This window comes from Vipera ursinii (assembly GCF_947247035.1).
Source record: "Vipera ursinii genome assembly, chromosome: 14".
Lineage (NCBI taxonomy): Eukaryota > Metazoa > Chordata > Lepidosauria > Squamata > Viperidae > Vipera > Vipera ursinii.
In genome coordinates this window covers 6,117,268-6,133,508 of record NC_139527.1, presented here as the reverse complement: position 1 = coordinate 6,133,508, position 16,241 = coordinate 6,117,268, and the positions used below count along the sequence as shown (strand labels likewise).

The window sequence follows — 16,241 nt, the reverse complement described above, 5'->3', positions numbered from 1 at the left end:
GTTTGGCCTGATGCTCAGAAATCCCAAAAGGAAAAAGAGCAGAGGATCTTTGGCGGGTGTCCACCCTTTCAGAAATAATAACGAAAGAGTTGCAGAATTGTTTGCGATGAGAACTGTTGGTGCAAAACACTCAAAAAAGTGAAATAGGTCTTTCTGATGATCGGGGGCATTTCAAAGGATGGGAAAATCACTCTGACTGCAACTTTAAGAGCAAAGAATTTGGGGAAACTCTTAAAACTAAATATAATTTAATTCGCACCGATGGTTGGGAATTTTTGTTTTTTGTTTTAGCTATAAGCACATTTTTATTTGTGTATGTGTGCATAAATAACTTACTGGTCACCCATCTTGACACAAGGCAAACTGGGCAGCTTGTAATCGTAAACATGTGCATACTTTTCTGGATAGCAACATTGAATAAGGCTGTTTAAAAATGATATCATTGGCTTCCCAGTGTAAATAGTGGCTTAGAGCTTAGAATAGAATAACAGAATTGGAGGGACCTTGGAGGTCTTCTAGTCCAACCCGCTGCTTAGGCCATTTCAGACTAATGGTTGTCCGTGGCTTCTTAAAAACTTCCACTTGTTGGAGCCCCCACAACTTCTGGTGGCAAGTTGTTCCGCTGGTTAATTGTTCTCACTGTTAGGAAATTTCTCCTTAGTTCCAGGTTGCTTCTCTCCTTGATTAGTTTCCATCCATGTTGTTGATTTCCTTTGGGTTTAGAGTCTTTTCCATTTTAACTTTCTTTTTTTAATTGATCCATTTAAATAGGGGGGGGAACGTTTTAAAGTTCTTCCCTCTATCCTCCTCTCTGGAATACTGTTGCCTTTTGAAGAAACAATGCAGAAATAAGGTTATGATATGACAATTCGTTACATTACTGTGGGTGCCCGGGCTTATATTTGAAGGCAGACCTTGAATAATATCTACTGCTGTTTTAAAATGTTTTCTTTTCTTGTTTTTTTTTTAAACACAGGGAAGAAGAATGAATATGACCTTGTGGTTATCGGAGGGGGCTCTGGCGGATTGGCCTGCGCTAAAGAAGGTTTGTGGATGGGATTTTATGGTGTGGCATTGTCACCCTTAGATGGGAAACACAACCAGATAAGCTAATTGTATTTATTTATTTGGAAAATTCATCTTGCCGCCTACTCGCTGGCGCCGCATACAGGAAATAAAAACACAGTATAAAAGAAACAAAAATAATAAAATAATTGCCCTTTTAGAAGATGAAGGGTTTTTACAAACCCCCAAATGGCCAGCTGGTAATAATAATAATAATAATAATAATAATAATAATAATAATAATAATAATAATAATAATAATAAAGTTGGAAGGGACCTTGGAGGTCATCTAGCCCAACCCCCTGCTCAGGCAGGAAACCCTATACCAGACATGTCAAACACAAGGCCCGGGGGCCGGATTCGGCCCGCGAAGTGGTTTCATGCGGCCCGCGAAGCCATCCTGGAAACAGTGAGGGAACGGCCCCCACTGCCTTGGCCCTGGCCCAGAGACCCTCCTTCTGCCAGAGACCCTCAGATCTGTCCCTCTCCTGCCCAGGCCCCCATAGGCACCCTTGATGCGAACGATGTAGAGCTGGCCATGCCCACCCAGTAGGCCATACGCACTTTAGCCACGCCTACCCAGTAGGCCACGCCCACCCAGGCCACACCCACCCGGCCCCCTGAGGGCAACCGCAATGCTGATGCGGCCCTCAATGAAATTGAGTTTGACACCCCTGACCTAGACCATTTCGGACAAATGGCTGTCCAGTCTCTTCTTAAAAACTTCCAGTGTTGGAGCATTTGCAGCTTTTGGAGGCAGGTTGTTCCACTGGCTAATTGTTCTCACTGCCAGGAAGTTTCTCCTTAGTACTAGGTTGCTTCTCTCCTTGATTCCATCCATTGCTTCTTGTCCTGCCTTCGGGCGCTTTGGAGAATAGCTTGACTCCCTCTTCTTTGGGGCAGCCCCTGAGATGTTGGAAGGCTGCCATCCTGTCACCCCTGGTCTTTCTCTTCATTAAGCTGGACATCCCCAATTCCAGCAGCCGTTCCCTATATGTTTTAGCCTCCAGTCCCCTAATCACCTTTGTTGCTCTTCTCTGCACTCTTTCTAGAGTCTCGACATCTTTTTTACATCATGGTGACCAAAACTGGATGCAGTATTCCAAGTGTGGCCTTACCAAGGCCTTGTAAAGTGGTATTAGTACTTCACTTGATCTTGATTCTATCCCTCTGTCAATGCAGCCTAGCACTGTGTTGGCTTTTTTGGCAGCTGCCTCACGTACTATTTCTGATGCTCTCGTGCTTTGACTTTGTACACTTTGGTCCTTTTCCATGCCATATCCTATTTTATCATCAGAGCAATCTTTATACTTCTGGAACCAAGTATCTTCTCCCAAAGCCTCTTTAAACCTTCACCTCAGTGAATCGTAACGCTAAACCTGGGAGGAATTTTCCCCTGCTCAGAAACCCCCTCCCCCAGCTGGCACTGCTTGAAGGGATCATGAAATTTACTACTACGTACTACTACTTACTACTACTTCCCTGGGACCTTTCTCCATTTCAGGTCTCAGAAGGGAAGAAAACCCAATTGGGCTTCTAGAAAGGGTTAGTTTAAGGTTGGCATAACAATGCGGTGTATTCAATAAACTTGAGTAAGATTTTTGGGAATGACAAATCCCCTTCATGACTTCAGGGCTTTCTGGAAGAGTGTCAGAGTCGGGGTGGGGTGTCTAATTTCCAGAAGGATGGTGTTAGAACAGGGGTCTTCAAACCTGGCCCTTTGATGACTTGTGGACTTCAACTCCCAGAATTCCTCAGCCAGGCACCCCTGGTCTAAAGCGGAAAGGAACTCTTTTTATTATTTTTCTGTGCACAATTCTCCCAGAATTGTTATGTTTGCTACTAACCACTAGAGGCTTTTATTCTTGTATTGTATTGGGACTCAAGGTCAAAAGTGGTCCTATAGTGCCCCCTAGTGGCCCGTACTAAATCTATCAACTTGCAAGGAAAAGTTGGAAACCCCGTCTCCACGCGAGAATGTTTGGGACAACTAATATAACAGCTTTATCTAAATAAAGCTTCAGTTGTCTTTGGACCAGTTTGAAGAGCATCACTATTACTGCATCCTTTTCCTCAAACACATCTGCAACTTGTCTTTCTCTTTGTTTCAGCTGCCCAGTTTGGAAAGAAGGTGGCTGTCCTTGATTATGTGGAGCCTTCTCCAAGAGGTAAGCCACAATCTGAGTGAATTGGAAAAATCTGCCCTCGTTGTGATCTTGAATGTATTAAGGCTGGCTGGGGAGTCGAATGGGGCATGAGAGCAAGTTGCTCAGGACTTGAGAACAAGCTGCACCCATGAATGAGCATGTGGCTTTTCCCCTTCCCCAGGAACCAAATGGGGGCTTGGTGGGACATGTGTGAACGTGGGTTGTATTCCAAAGAAGTTGATGCACCAAGCAGCTCTCCTGGGACATTCGATCCGAGATGCCCAACATTATGGCTGGAACGTACCCCACCGTATCAGTCACGACTGGTAAGAAAACTCTCCTGCCTGTTCTTTACAACTTAAAAAGGTAAAGGTTCCCCCGCACTTGCGTGCTAGTCGTTTCCAACTCTAGGGGCCGGTGCTCATCTCCGTTTCAAAGCCGAAGAGCCAGCGCTTGTCCAAGGACGTCTCCGTGGTCATGTGGCTGGCATGACTAGACACCAAAGGCGCACGGAACGGTGTTACCTTCCCACCGTAGCGGTCCCTATTTTTCTACTTGCATTTTTACGTGCTTTCGAACTGCTAGGTTGGCAGAAGCTGGGACGAGTAACAGGCGCTCACTGTTACGCGGCACTCGGGAGTCGACCCGCCAAACTGCCGACCTTCTGATCGACAAGCTCAGCGTCCTAACCCACTGAGCCACCGCGTCCCTGACTTTTGCAACTTACCTGTGCATAAATCCTTCATAAGATCCTCGAAGGACTGGGAAGATTGTGTTTCAGAAAAGAAAGGCTGTAGGACATCGTCTTCTCCTGAGTTGGTCTGTGGATTCATCCACTCTATTCTATGTGTTTGTCTAGAAGGGAAGAGGATTTTTTTTTTGGCCCCAACTAATTTCACTTTCAAATATGAAGATTTTAGATTTATCGAGAATATGCTAAGCCAGGACATTTTTTTCCCCTCGTTATCATCTCTGGGTTAGGACAGGGGTCTTGAAACTTGGCCCTTTGATGACTTGAGGACTTCAACTCCCAGAATTCCTCAGCCAGTGTGCCTGGCTGAGGAATTCTGGGAGTTGAAGTCCACAAGTCATCAAAGGGCCAAGTTTGAAAACCCCTGATGGTAAGCGATCTTTGGACACAACCAAAGGACTCTGGAGCAGGGGGGGTCTCCAAATTTGGCAATTTTAAGACTTGTGGACTTCAACTCCCAGAATTCCCCAATCAGCAGGGCTGGTTGAGGAATTCTGGGAGTTGAAGTCAACAAATCATCAAAGGGCCAAGTTTGAAGACCCCTGGGTTAGGAGGACTTACCATTTGGATTTTAAAAAGTCCATCTTTTCTAGGTTCCTCTTTTTGTCTCGTATGCTTCGACTGTCCTGAACATTTCTTTTTTTAAAAAACAAAAAAACCCAGCTACTTGTACTTATATTTTCCACTAACGCCCGTCAGTTCCTGTCCCTTTAATCCATTGTAAATTCTCTCCCTCTCTTTTTGCCTGCCAGGTCTGTGATGGCCAAGGGGGTCCAGAACTATGTCAAATCCTTGAATTGGGGACACAGGTTACAGTTACAGGATAAGTAAGTGCCTCTTTTATTCCCCTGTGCCGCCAAACACTTGGATTTAATTTTTGAAAATTCAGTGTAAAGATGTGTGAAGAGTTCAAGGGTAACATTGCCTTCTCACTAAGGAGAAGGTGAGTTTCCTCTCAGTTGTATCTTGCTTCAGGATCCCTGGCTTCTGATGGTCGTTTTGCACATCCAAGTCCTCCTTGTTTTGTTATTTATTATTATGCATCTTGTTTTCTCAAGATTTACTTGTACTTTTATTTCTATTTCGCATTGATTTGCTTCGTTTCAAAACCACTTACTGATTTATTTTATTTCTCATCCTTTCCTAATGGTAGTAGTAAAAGGTAAAGGTAAAGGTTCCCCCGCACATGTGTGCTAGTCGTTTCCGACTCTAGGGGCCGGTGCTCATCTCCGTTTCAAAGCCGAAGAGGCGGCGCTTGTCCGAGGACGTCTCCGTGGTCATGTGGCCAGCATGACTAGACGCCAAAGGCGCACGGAACGCTGTTACCTTCCCACCATAGCGGTCCCTATTTTTCTTCTTGCATTTTTTTTATGTGCTTTCGAACTGCTAGGTTGGCAGAAGCTGGGACGAGTAACAGGCGCTCACTCTGCTACGCGGCACTCGGGATTCGACCAAACATCTGGAGCACCACTTGAATAGCATCGGCATTGATACAATCCCCATCAGTCAATTGCCAAGGGCAGCTTAACTCGGAACAGCTTACATCCTGGAAGGATGTTTTAATATAATTAAACAACAGCAGCAACATATGCCAGGTCCTTAATTAAATGCTTAGTTGAGAGTGAAACTGGCTTGCAAAGATGTTTGATACAGGAGTTGAGTGGGCCTCTGGCTATTATTACTGCTGCTCTTGCTGCATTAATCATCTTCTTATTTTCCTCCTCCATCTCCTGTTTCTTCCCCTCTATCTCCTTCTCCTCTTCCACCTCTATCTCTTCTTCCTCCTCCTCCTCCTCCTCCACCTTCCTCTTATTCCTCCTCCTCTGTCCCTTCTTCCACCTTCTCCACTCTTCTCCTATTCCTCCTTCTCCATCTCATCTATCCCTTCTTCCCCCTCCTCCTCCCTCTTCTCCTATTCCTCTTTCTCTATCCCTTCTTCCATCTCCTCCTCCTCGACTCTTCTCCTATTCCTCCTTCTCCATCTCATCTATCCCTTCTTTCCCCCTCCTCCCTCTTCTCCTATTCTTCATCCTTCTCTATCCCTTCTTCCATCTCCTCCTCCTTCTCGACTCTTCTCCTATTCCTCCTCCATCTCATCTATCCCTTCTTTCCCCCTCCTCCCTCTTCTCCTCTTCTTCCTCTTTCTCTATCCCTTCTTCCATCTCCTCCTCCTTCTCGACTCTTCTCCTATTCCTCCTTCTCCATCTCATCTATCCCTTCTTTAACCCTCCTCCCTCTTCTATTCTTCATCCTTCTCTATCCCTTCTTCCATCTCCTCCTTCTTCTTGACTCTTCTATTCCTCCTTCTCCATCTCATCTATCCCTTCTTCTTCCCCCCTCCTCCTCCCTCTTCTCCTATTCTTCATCCTTCTCTATCCCTTCTTCCATCTCCTCCTCCTTCTCGACTCTTCTCCTATTCCTCCTTCTCCATCTCATCTATCCCTTCTTCCCCCCTCCTCCTCCCTCTTCTCCTATTCTTCTTCCTTCTCTATCCCTTCTTCCATCTCCTCCTCCTTCTCGACTCTTCTCCTATTCCTCCTTCTCCATCTCATCTATCCCTTCTTCTTCCCCCCTCCTCCTCCCTCTTCTCCTCTTCTTCCTCTTTCTCTATCCCTTCTTCCATCTCCTCCTTCTCGACTCTTCTCCTATTCCTCCTTCTCCATCTCATCTATCCCTTCTTTCCCCCTCCTCCCTCTACTTCTATTCTTCATCCTTCTCTATCCCTTCTTCCATCTCCTCCTCCTTCTCGACTCTTCTCCTATTCCTCCTCCATCTCATCTATCCCTTCTTCCACCTTTTCCTCCTCCTGCTCCACCCTCTTCTCTTATTCTTCCTCCTCTTCCTCCATTTTCCTTTATCTCTTCTTTCATCTCCTCCTCCTCCTCCTCCTCCTTCAGAAAGGTCAAATACTTCAATCTGAAAGGCAGCTTTGTGGATGCACACACCATCCGTGGGGTAGCAAAGGGCAACAAGGAGGTAAGAAGACTCTAACCCCTACCCCTAATGTTAAAAAGTTAACCACTCTCCCTTTGGGTGGTTTGCCCGGTGCCCGTGCAAAGGGCAGGGCGTAATTCACGTCAATGCAGATGCCATTTTAACTGTTTCGACAGACTCCCCCCCCCTCCGATGCCATTGAACCAGGTTGCTGGGGTTTGTTAACCCTGGTTTCTGGATGAGCCCAGCCCCTGCAATTGTTCCAGAATAAAAATCCCTTTTAGTCTCAAGTACGCGAATCAGATTATTGAGCTATAATTACAATGATATTATATTTTGGGAGATAACCACCTTCTCCCAGTGTGACGTGAAGACAGACCCAGGATGGTCTATAGAGAAGCTCAGTCTGAATTCTTCTTCCTGTTTTTCTTTTTCCTTTAATTCTTCCTAGACGCTGCTCACCGCAGACCACATAGTTCTTGCCACTGGTGGCAGACCAAGATACCCCACCGAGGTAACCCCTCTTAGTTTGTTCCTACTTGACATTAACCCGAGTTAACTTCAGGGCAGCTTTTTGGCTGATCTGTGGTTAAAGATTGATTTACAGCAAGGCTTCTCAACCTTGGCCACTTTGAAGATATGTGGACTTCTACTCCCAGAATTCCCCAGCCAGCATTCGAGGGCTTGACACTCCCAGAATTCCCCAGTCATGCAGATATTGCAAAGATTTTTTTTTAAAAAAAAGAAACAAAACCAATAACCTCCCAAAGCAATTTCAGTGCACGGAGAACGACAGAGTCCCATTTAATTCTTCGTACATGTTGATCTTTACCTGTCCATCTCTTCTGTGAATAATTCCAGAACATTCTCTCGTATGATGAACAGTTGAGGGAGCTAAGTAGGTTTAGTCCAGGGGTAGGCAACCTTGGCTCTTTTATGACTCATGGACTTCAGCTCCCGGGAATTCTGGGAGTTGAAGTCCACAAGTCATGAAGGGGCCAAAGTTTCCCCCATGCTGGCTCAAGAATTCTGGGAGTTGAAGTCCACAACTCATGAAAGGGCCAAAGTTTCCCCCATGCTGGCTCAGGAATTCTGGGAGTTGAAGTCCACAAGTCATGAAAGGGCCATAGTTCCCCCCATGCTGGCTCAGGAATTCTGGGAGTTGAAGTCCACAACTCATGAAAGGGCCATAGTTCCCCCCATGCTGGCTCAGGAATTCTGGGAATTGAAGTCCACGAGTCATAAAAGAGCCAAGGTTGCCTATCCCTGGTCTAGTCTAACGGAGAGAAGGAAGACATGACAGCTGTCTTCCGATATCTGAGGGTTCTCAAAAGGGGGTTGATTTATTCTCCAAAACACCTGAGGGCAGGACAGGATGTTACAGGTGGAAGCTTACTAAAGAAAGACTCAACTTGGAAGTAAAGAGACTATTTCCTGACAGCTTAGAACAGGAGTCTTCAAACTGGGAGTTGAAGGTCCACAAGTTATAAAAGGGCCAAGTTTGAAGACCCCTGGTTTAGGACAATTAATCAGTGGAACAGCTTGCCACTTGCGACTGTGGGTGCTCCATCACTGGAAGTTTTCAAAAATAGACTAAACCGCCTCTCCTGCCTTGAGGGAGAGGGTTGGACTAGAAGACCTCTGAGGTCCCTTTCCAGTCCTATGATGCCCTTTCTTCTTCTTTCCAGGTTGCAGGAGCCCAAGAGTTTGGGATTACAAGCGATGACATTTTCTGGCTAAAAAGATCTCCTGGAAAAACGTAAGTCCTTTCTGTCTAGTGCTGTTTTTTCACCGTTTGGGCAGGGAGAATTTTTTTACTTGATTTTCACGGTTATGCAGGCTCCTCTCGGCTTCTTCTGCTAACATTTGGCTGCTAAATAGAACTATCCTTTGAGGCGGGCGTTTCTCCAAAGCCTGTGATGTCGTATCATGCCCCCCAAATTGTGTGCAGGAATATTTGTGTTGTGTTTTTTTTTTAAAAAAAAGTTTTGTGTCCAAATGGGGATGTTAACAAAAAACAGGCGTAACTGAATAAATACAAATTAATATGGACTGATCCTTTTAAGCTTAATTCTCTCTCTCTCTCTCTCGCTCTCTCTCTCTCTCTCTCTGTGTGTGTGTGTGTGTGTGTGTCTTGTCTTCCTCTGAACATATACTTTCTCCCTTTGGCTTTTTAAATTTCGTTGTTGGCTTTATGACTTCAGCAGAGCCAGCAACGTAGGCTCCAGTTCTGGATAGGGAATCTGTAAATTGGATTGAACAGAGATGTATGTCCGAATAGAGTAATGGGTGGCTGTGTGTGTTTATGTGGAGTAAACAGTAGCCATTCCAACTGAGTGTCCAATAATCCTGGCTGTGTGTGGTTTGCTGTACTTGCATGAACCAGGAGAGGGCAGCAAAGGTTTATATTACAGAATAGTCTTCTTTCCATTGCTGCGGTCTCTTTGCTATTATTCCCTTCCCTTCCCTTCAGTCCACTTCACTTCACTTCACTTCTCTTCTCATTTACTTCCTTTCCTTTCTTTCCCTATTCCTTTCCCCCATTCCTTTTTCCTTCTCCTTCCTTCCTTCCTTCCTTCCTTCCTTCCTTCTTTCCTTCCTTCCTTCCTTCCTTCTTCTCTTTCCCTCCCTCCCTCTCTCTATTCCTTCCTTCCTCTCTTTCCCTCCCTCCGTCCCTCTCTTTATTCCTTCCTTCCTTCCTTCCTCTCTCTTTCCCTCCCTCCCTCCCTCCCTCTCTCTATTCCTTCCTTCCTCCCTCCCTCCCTTCCTCTCTTTCCCTCCCTCCCTCTCTATTCCTTCCTTCCTTCCTTCCTTCTTCTCTTTCCCTCCCTCCCTCTCTCCCTCCCTCTCTCTATTCCTTCCTTCCTTCCTCTCTCTTTCCCTCCCTCCCTCCCTTCCTTCCTTCCTTCCTTCCTTCCTTCCTTCCTTCCTTCCTCTACATTTAATTACCCGACTAGGTAACATCATCAGTGCTATTGGGTGGGGTGTTTATATACACTTGCTTCCTCTTCCAGTGTTAATGGAGGAATCATTTTCTCCTTGGTCGTTCCTTGATTAGGGCATTTGACTTTGTTTGTTTGTTTGTTTGTTTGATGGTTTGTCCAGAGTTAATCCCTGCTTATCTGGGCATTGTTTCAAAACGTGCAGAAGCAATGAGGGTTGTTATTATTATCCAGATAGTTCTCTCCCCGTCTTAGGCCCAGTACTCTTCAATATGTTGATAAATGACTTAAAGGAGGGAATAGAAGGGGAATTCATCAGATTTTCAGACGACACGAAGCTGGCAGGAACAGCCAACATCCCAGAAATTTAAGCTCAGGATACAAAAGGAGCTTGACAGACTTGAAGGATGGGACCCATCCAGCGAAATGAAATTTAATGTGGGGAAAAGCCAGGTTTTAAACCTGGGCAGGTAAAAACCAAAGGGACAAGCCCAGATTAGAGGTGAAACCTGGCTGAAAAACAGTAACTGTCAGAGGGACCTTGGAGTCCTCGTGGACGATCGCTTAAACCTGAGCGGCAGCAGCCAGAAAAATTTTCTGTTTTTTCTTCTTGTTACCTAAGGGGATACTAATAGCAGTGCCGTAGCCAGGGAAGTTGAATCCTGTCCCCTTTCTTTTTAAATGTACATTTAATAAAAAAAATTCAATTAAAAAAACAACAAAAAACCCCAATTAACTTAGTGCAATGGCTTGTGACTCCAGAAGTTGTGGGTGCTCCATCGCTGGAGGCTTTTAAGAAGCGTTTGGACAACCTTTTTTTTTTTAATCCCATTTATATCCCGCCCTTCTCCGAAGACTCAGGGCGGCTTTTACAATTTTAAGCACAAACCAATGTGCTTAGCAATGTGCTTAGTTTGTCTGAGATGGTATAGGTTCTCCTGCTTGAGCAGGGGGTTGGATTAGAAGACCTCCAGGGTCCCTTCTAGTTGTATTCTGATGGATTGTCTGCCGAAGATTCTCTCGTGGACGGCTTCGGATAAATACCTGCAGGCGCATTCTTTCAAATGGAGGGCTGACAGCTCACAGCCTCCCTCCAGAAGTACACCGTGCTCACTGCCGCCGCCTCCTCCTCCTTCTCCTCCTCCTCCTCCGAAATGGAATTACATTATTAGTACCTAGTGAGGATTAGCAGTGACATGGCCATTGTCTTGCTGATTTGGCCACCCGCGTTTAAGTTTGTCTTCTGGAGCAGCCCCTCACTTCGGCGCACTGTCTTGGAGCATTCTTTCCATTTTCTCTTTCGGCTAAGGGTGGTGGTGGAGCGATCTCTGGGAAAGGGTGTGTGTGTGTGTGTGTGTGGAATCCCGTTTACAAATTATCCATATTAAGTTGGGCGGACTGTATTCCCCACCTCCATTTTCTGCTTTCAAGGCAGCTAGGTTTAAAAAAAAAAGAAAGAAAGAAGAAAAAAGTTTTGTTTGCAAAAGGAATTCTTTCTCCTGCATTTGCGTCTCTTTTTTTTTTGCTCTTTAGGAAAAAAGAGAAGACTCTCCCCCCCCCCTTTAGTTCGACAGGCTCCAGCTTGCCCCAGGATAATGGTTTCAGACCCTGATGGTCTTTTTATCTGTGGTGTCCCCCTTTGGGTGTGCTTTTAACGGGTTGTTCTACTATCCGATGTGTTGCGGTGGTTCTTTTTAATTACCGTTTGGCTGGTGAAATTCTGGATTGCGAGAATACGTTTCCGCAAAGACCTCTTTTTTGTGTGTGTGTGCTGAGGGGCCTCGGAGGTCTTCTAGTCCAACCCCCTCTTGAAGGCGGGAGACCTTATGCCAGGGATGGCGAACCTTTTAGAGACCGAGGGCCCAAACTGCAACCCCAAACCCACTTATTTATCGCCAAGTGCCAGGGCTGTATCAGCATTATGGTGCCCTTGGGGAGGGGGTGGGGGGAACGTGACCCACTGGGTGGGTATGGCTGCAGTGGTCACGGCAGACTGGGTGAGCGTGGCCGGGAACAGTCCCTCGCCATCTCTGGGGCATCCCTGGGGGGGGCAACTCCGCTTGCTCGCTCACTTTTTTTTTAATTTTATTTTAATTCCATTGATATCCCGCCCTTCTCCGAAGACTCAGGGCGGCTTACAAGCTTAGCAGTAGCCTTCATTCTATGTATATGCCTGCTTATTAGGGCTTTCACACACACACACCCAAGCGGCATTATTACAAAGTCAGCTTATTGCCCCCAACAATCTGGGTCCTCATTTTACATACCTGGGAAGGATGGAAGGCTGAGTCAACCTTGAGCCTGGTGGGATGCGAACCTGCACTCATGGCAGGCAGCTGGTGTTACTTAAGGAGGCATTAGCCCACTGCTCCACCAAGGCTCTTTTATTTATTTTATTTTAATTCCATTTATATCCCACCCTTCTCCGAAGACTCAGGGCGGCTTACAAGCTTAGCAGTAGCCTTCATTCTATGTATATGCCTGCTTATTAGGGCTTTCACACACACCCCAAGCGGCATTATTACAAAGTCAGCTTATTGCCCACAACAATCTGGGTCCTCATTTTACCTACCTCGGAAGGATGGAAGGCTGAGTCAACCTTGAGCCTGCTGGGACTCGAACCTGCACTCATTGCAGGCAGCTGGTGTTACTTAAGGAGGCATTAGCCCACTGCTCCACCAAGGCTCTTTTATTTATTTTATTTTATTTTATTTTAATTCCATTTATATCCCACCCTTCTCCGAAGACTCAGGGCGGCTTACAAGCTTAGCAGTAGCCTTCATTCTATGTATATGCCTGCTTATTAGGGCTTTCACACACACACCCCAAGCGGCATTACTACAAAGTCAGCTTAATTGCCCCCAACAATCTGGGTCCTCACTTCCTGCCCTTTTGCATCCAAACGCCACGTGCTCACTACTCTGGCGAACTCTGCTGGGGCAATGGCACGCGTGCCCACCGAGAGGGCTCCGAGTACCACATCTGGCACGCGTGCCGTGGGTTCGCCACCACTGCCTCATACCATCCAGTCAAATGGCTGTCCAGTCTCTTCTTGAAAGCCTCCAGTGATGGAGCACCCACAACTTCTGGAGGCCGTTCCCCTGGCTAATTGTTCTAAGTGTGACTTTCTGACTAAGTGACTTTGCTGTGCCTGGTAGTGGAGCTGGTTACACCTCACTTAACAACGGTCTTGCTTAGCCATGCAAATTTTGGGCTCCGATATGGTGGTAAGTTGAGGACTTTAACCTGTACTTTGCCTTTGATTCCTTTCTGGAATGTTAATTAAAAACTGTTTGAAAAAGAAGTAAGTCAATCGCTTCCGTTCGGATTGAAGGCACCGGCTGAGTTTGATTTATTTTTTTCCCCCACTTTCTTTCTCTCTCCTCTGTTCCTTCAACAGGTTAGTCGTTGGCGCCAGCTGTATCTTTCAAACTAAGCTGCATTGTGGCATGGTTGCGGCATTGTCGCCTTGCCGCTTGGAGGGCTTGTGCCGTTTTCTGCACGTTGAAATCCACAGCGAAGTTGCCGTTGTAAAGAAAAGCGCCCCAACAGATTTATTCAGGGATCCAAAGAGACATCTCCGCTTGCAATTCCATCAGGCTTTCTTGCCTTTTTAAAAAAAAAATCAGTACGCACAAGAGCCGTGTTGTGTACAGGCTGAGGGTAAAAATTCTATCGGTCTATCCCAGGGGTAGGGCAACCTTGGCTCTTTGATGACTCGTGGACTTCAACTCCCAGAATTCCTGAGCCAGCCATGCTGAGGGGAAAGGGAGAGGTTTCCAAGCTGAGCCAAGCTGGCTCAGGAATTCTGGGAGTTGAAGTCCACGAGTCATGAAGGGGCCCTAGTTTCCCTCATGCTGGCTCAGGAATTCTGGGAGTTGAAGTCCACGAGTCATGAAGGGGCCCTAGTTTCCCTCATGCTGGCTCAGGAATTCTGGGAGTTGAAGTCCACGAGTCATGAAGGGGCCCTAGTTTCCCTCATGCTGGCTCAGGAATTCTGGGAGTTGAAGTCCATGAGTCATGAAGGGGCCCTAGTTTCCCTCATGCTGGCTCAGGAATTCTGGAAGTCCACGAGTCATGAAGGGGCCATAGTTTCCCTCATGCTGGCTCAGGAATTCTGGGAGTTGAAGTCCACGAGTCATCAAAGAGCCAAGGTTGCCTACCCCTGGTCTATCCGGATGCAAGGGAAGGTTTGCAAATTTTCTCGCCGTTTTTAGTTTTTCCCGTTTTTCCTCTTTCTCAAAAAAAAAAAAAATTCAAGCAGAATGATTTTTTCCTTGACCCGGATGCTTTTCTAGATGTATCCCTCGAGTGTGCCGGCTTTCTCACCGGCCTCGGATTGGATACTACCGTGATGATCCGGAGCATCCCGCTTCGAGGATTTGATCAGGTAGCTTCTGCGGCTTGTGATCTGCTGTTGATCCCTATCTTGTTGTTTTTTTCTTCGAAGACGTTTCGCTTCTCATCCAAGAAGCTTCTTCGGGTCTGGCTGAACGGTGGGGAAGGGAAGGATTTATACTCCTTGCAGACGGCTGGTCCTTTGCAGTCTTTTAGAGAGTCGTTGAGGCCACCCACCTGGAGGTTTATCTGGGTCCTCAGGGTCACCTGAGTGATGCAAATGGGGTCCTGGAGCCTTCTTGGCTGCAGGATGTTTTTTTCTGCCCTGTGTCCGTTGAAGGCGGGTGAAGTTCCTGAAAAAGCACCTTTGGGACAGTCGTGACCCGGGTGATTGAGAATCTCCGTAGACTTTTGATCCCGAGTTGACAGAGCGTCACCCAAGACCTTCGCTGGAGTCCCATCACAATGTGAGCAGAAGTGACCAGCTCACCTGGACCACTACAGATCAGTGGTCCAGTGGATTCAGCCGGTTAACACCTCTGTGGAAGAACCGGTAGCTAATTTTTTGTCGCTCAGGCTCAAAAAATGGACTTCCGGAAACGGCACCCACGCAGAGACCCGGTTATTCACATATTTGAATCCCACCACTGGAAGAAGGCATAAGAGAGATAGCAAAAGGAGGGAGGGAGGGAGGGAGGGAGGGAGGGAGGGAGGGAGGGAGGGAGGAAGGAAGGAAGGAAGGAAGGAAAAGAGGGACGGAGGCCGTGGTGGAATTCAGCCGGTTCGCACCACTTCGGCAGAACCGGTAGCTAATTTTTTGTCGCCCAGGCTCAAAAATGGACTTCTGGAAGCAGCACCCACATAGAGAACCAGTTGTTTGCCTATTTGAATCCCACCACTGCTACAGAGAGTCCTCATCTTTCAACAGTCCATTTAGCGACCATGCAAAGTTACAACATCACTGAAAAAAGTGACGTGCGACTGTTTTTCCGCACTTAACCACCGTTGCAGCGTCCCCCCACGATCACGTCATCAAAATTCAGGCAGTCGCCAACTGACTCATAGTTAAGATGGTTGCCATGTCCCAGGATCACGTGATTTCCCCCCTTTGGTGACCTTCTGACAAGCAACGTCAGTGGGGGAAGCCAGACTTAACCATGTAAGAACTGTAGCGATTCCCTTGTGGAAAGAAAGGGTGTAAAAATGGGGCTGTCCTGGTTCCGACAGATGAAACTCTTCAAAGAACTTCGAGGTATTGTTTAGCTTAAAGAATCTTTATTCGAGTAGCATAGCATCGGCGCTAACGCAGTTGAAGCCAAAAATTGAATTCCCCTCCCCTTGAGCACATAGTATCAAAGCACAATTCCCTCCTCCAATTAACAGTCATAAAGCACGTTCTCCAATTAGTTTGAAATGCGGGCTTCCCCTCCAGTTCTCCAGCCCGCTAATTCTTTATCATCTCTTATTTCGATAACCTTGGTTCTCACACTAGGTTCAGTATTGTTATGTCCAGCTAAACTCTCACGCACATTCCTCTCCCCAGAATTGTCTAACTCTAAGAGTAAAACATAAGGAGAAAAGGGTTGCATCTCCATCTGTCGTCAATGCAAAAATGTTAGCAGCGTGGACAGGGGCATAACTCACTTGAGAAATGTCTTGCTTAGTGACAAATTAATCCAGACGACCTGGATTAAAAATTAGCATATATAAACCACAGACCTCTGCCCCCCCCTCCTTCCCCCTTGCCACAAAGGCTTTGACGGATTAAAATTTGGGTTTACTGTTGTCTCTTGTTAGCAAATGGCCGGCCTGGTGACCAACCACATGGAAGCGTCAGGCACCCGCTTCCTGAAAAAATGCACCCCGACTAAAGTCAAGAAGCTGGACAACGGCCGTCTGCGGGTGACCTGGAAATATGACTCTGGCAAAGAAAAATCGGATGAGTTCGACACAGTGATGTGGGCAGTAGGTAAGGACACACACAGCCTCCCATACCTGTAAAACGTTGCTCTGGGCAAGGTGAGCACCTGTGAAGTCAGAACTTGTCGGCTTCCATTTTTTTTT

General features: G+C 46.6%; 1 protein-coding gene across 1 annotated transcript in view; it reads left to right on the top strand.

Annotated features, from left to right (window-relative positions):
• Positions 1-16,241, top strand: part of TXNRD2 (thioredoxin reductase 2) — a 31,846-nt gene that overhangs the window by 2,543 nt on the left and 13,062 nt on the right. The window contains exons 2-11 of the mRNA XM_083373264.1: positions 977-1,045; positions 3,177-3,233; positions 3,394-3,538; positions 4,716-4,790; positions 6,861-6,939; positions 7,349-7,411; positions 8,586-8,656; positions 13,240-13,259; positions 14,138-14,229; positions 15,975-16,146. Of these exons, the coding sequence (XP_083229390.1) occupies positions 977-1,045; positions 3,177-3,233; positions 3,394-3,538; positions 4,716-4,790; positions 6,861-6,939; positions 7,349-7,411; positions 8,586-8,656; positions 13,240-13,259; positions 14,138-14,229; positions 15,975-16,146 (843 nt within the window). The remainder of the gene's footprint in view (positions 1-976; positions 1,046-3,176; positions 3,234-3,393; positions 3,539-4,715; positions 4,791-6,860; positions 6,940-7,348; positions 7,412-8,585; positions 8,657-13,239; positions 13,260-14,137; positions 14,230-15,974; positions 16,147-16,241) is intronic.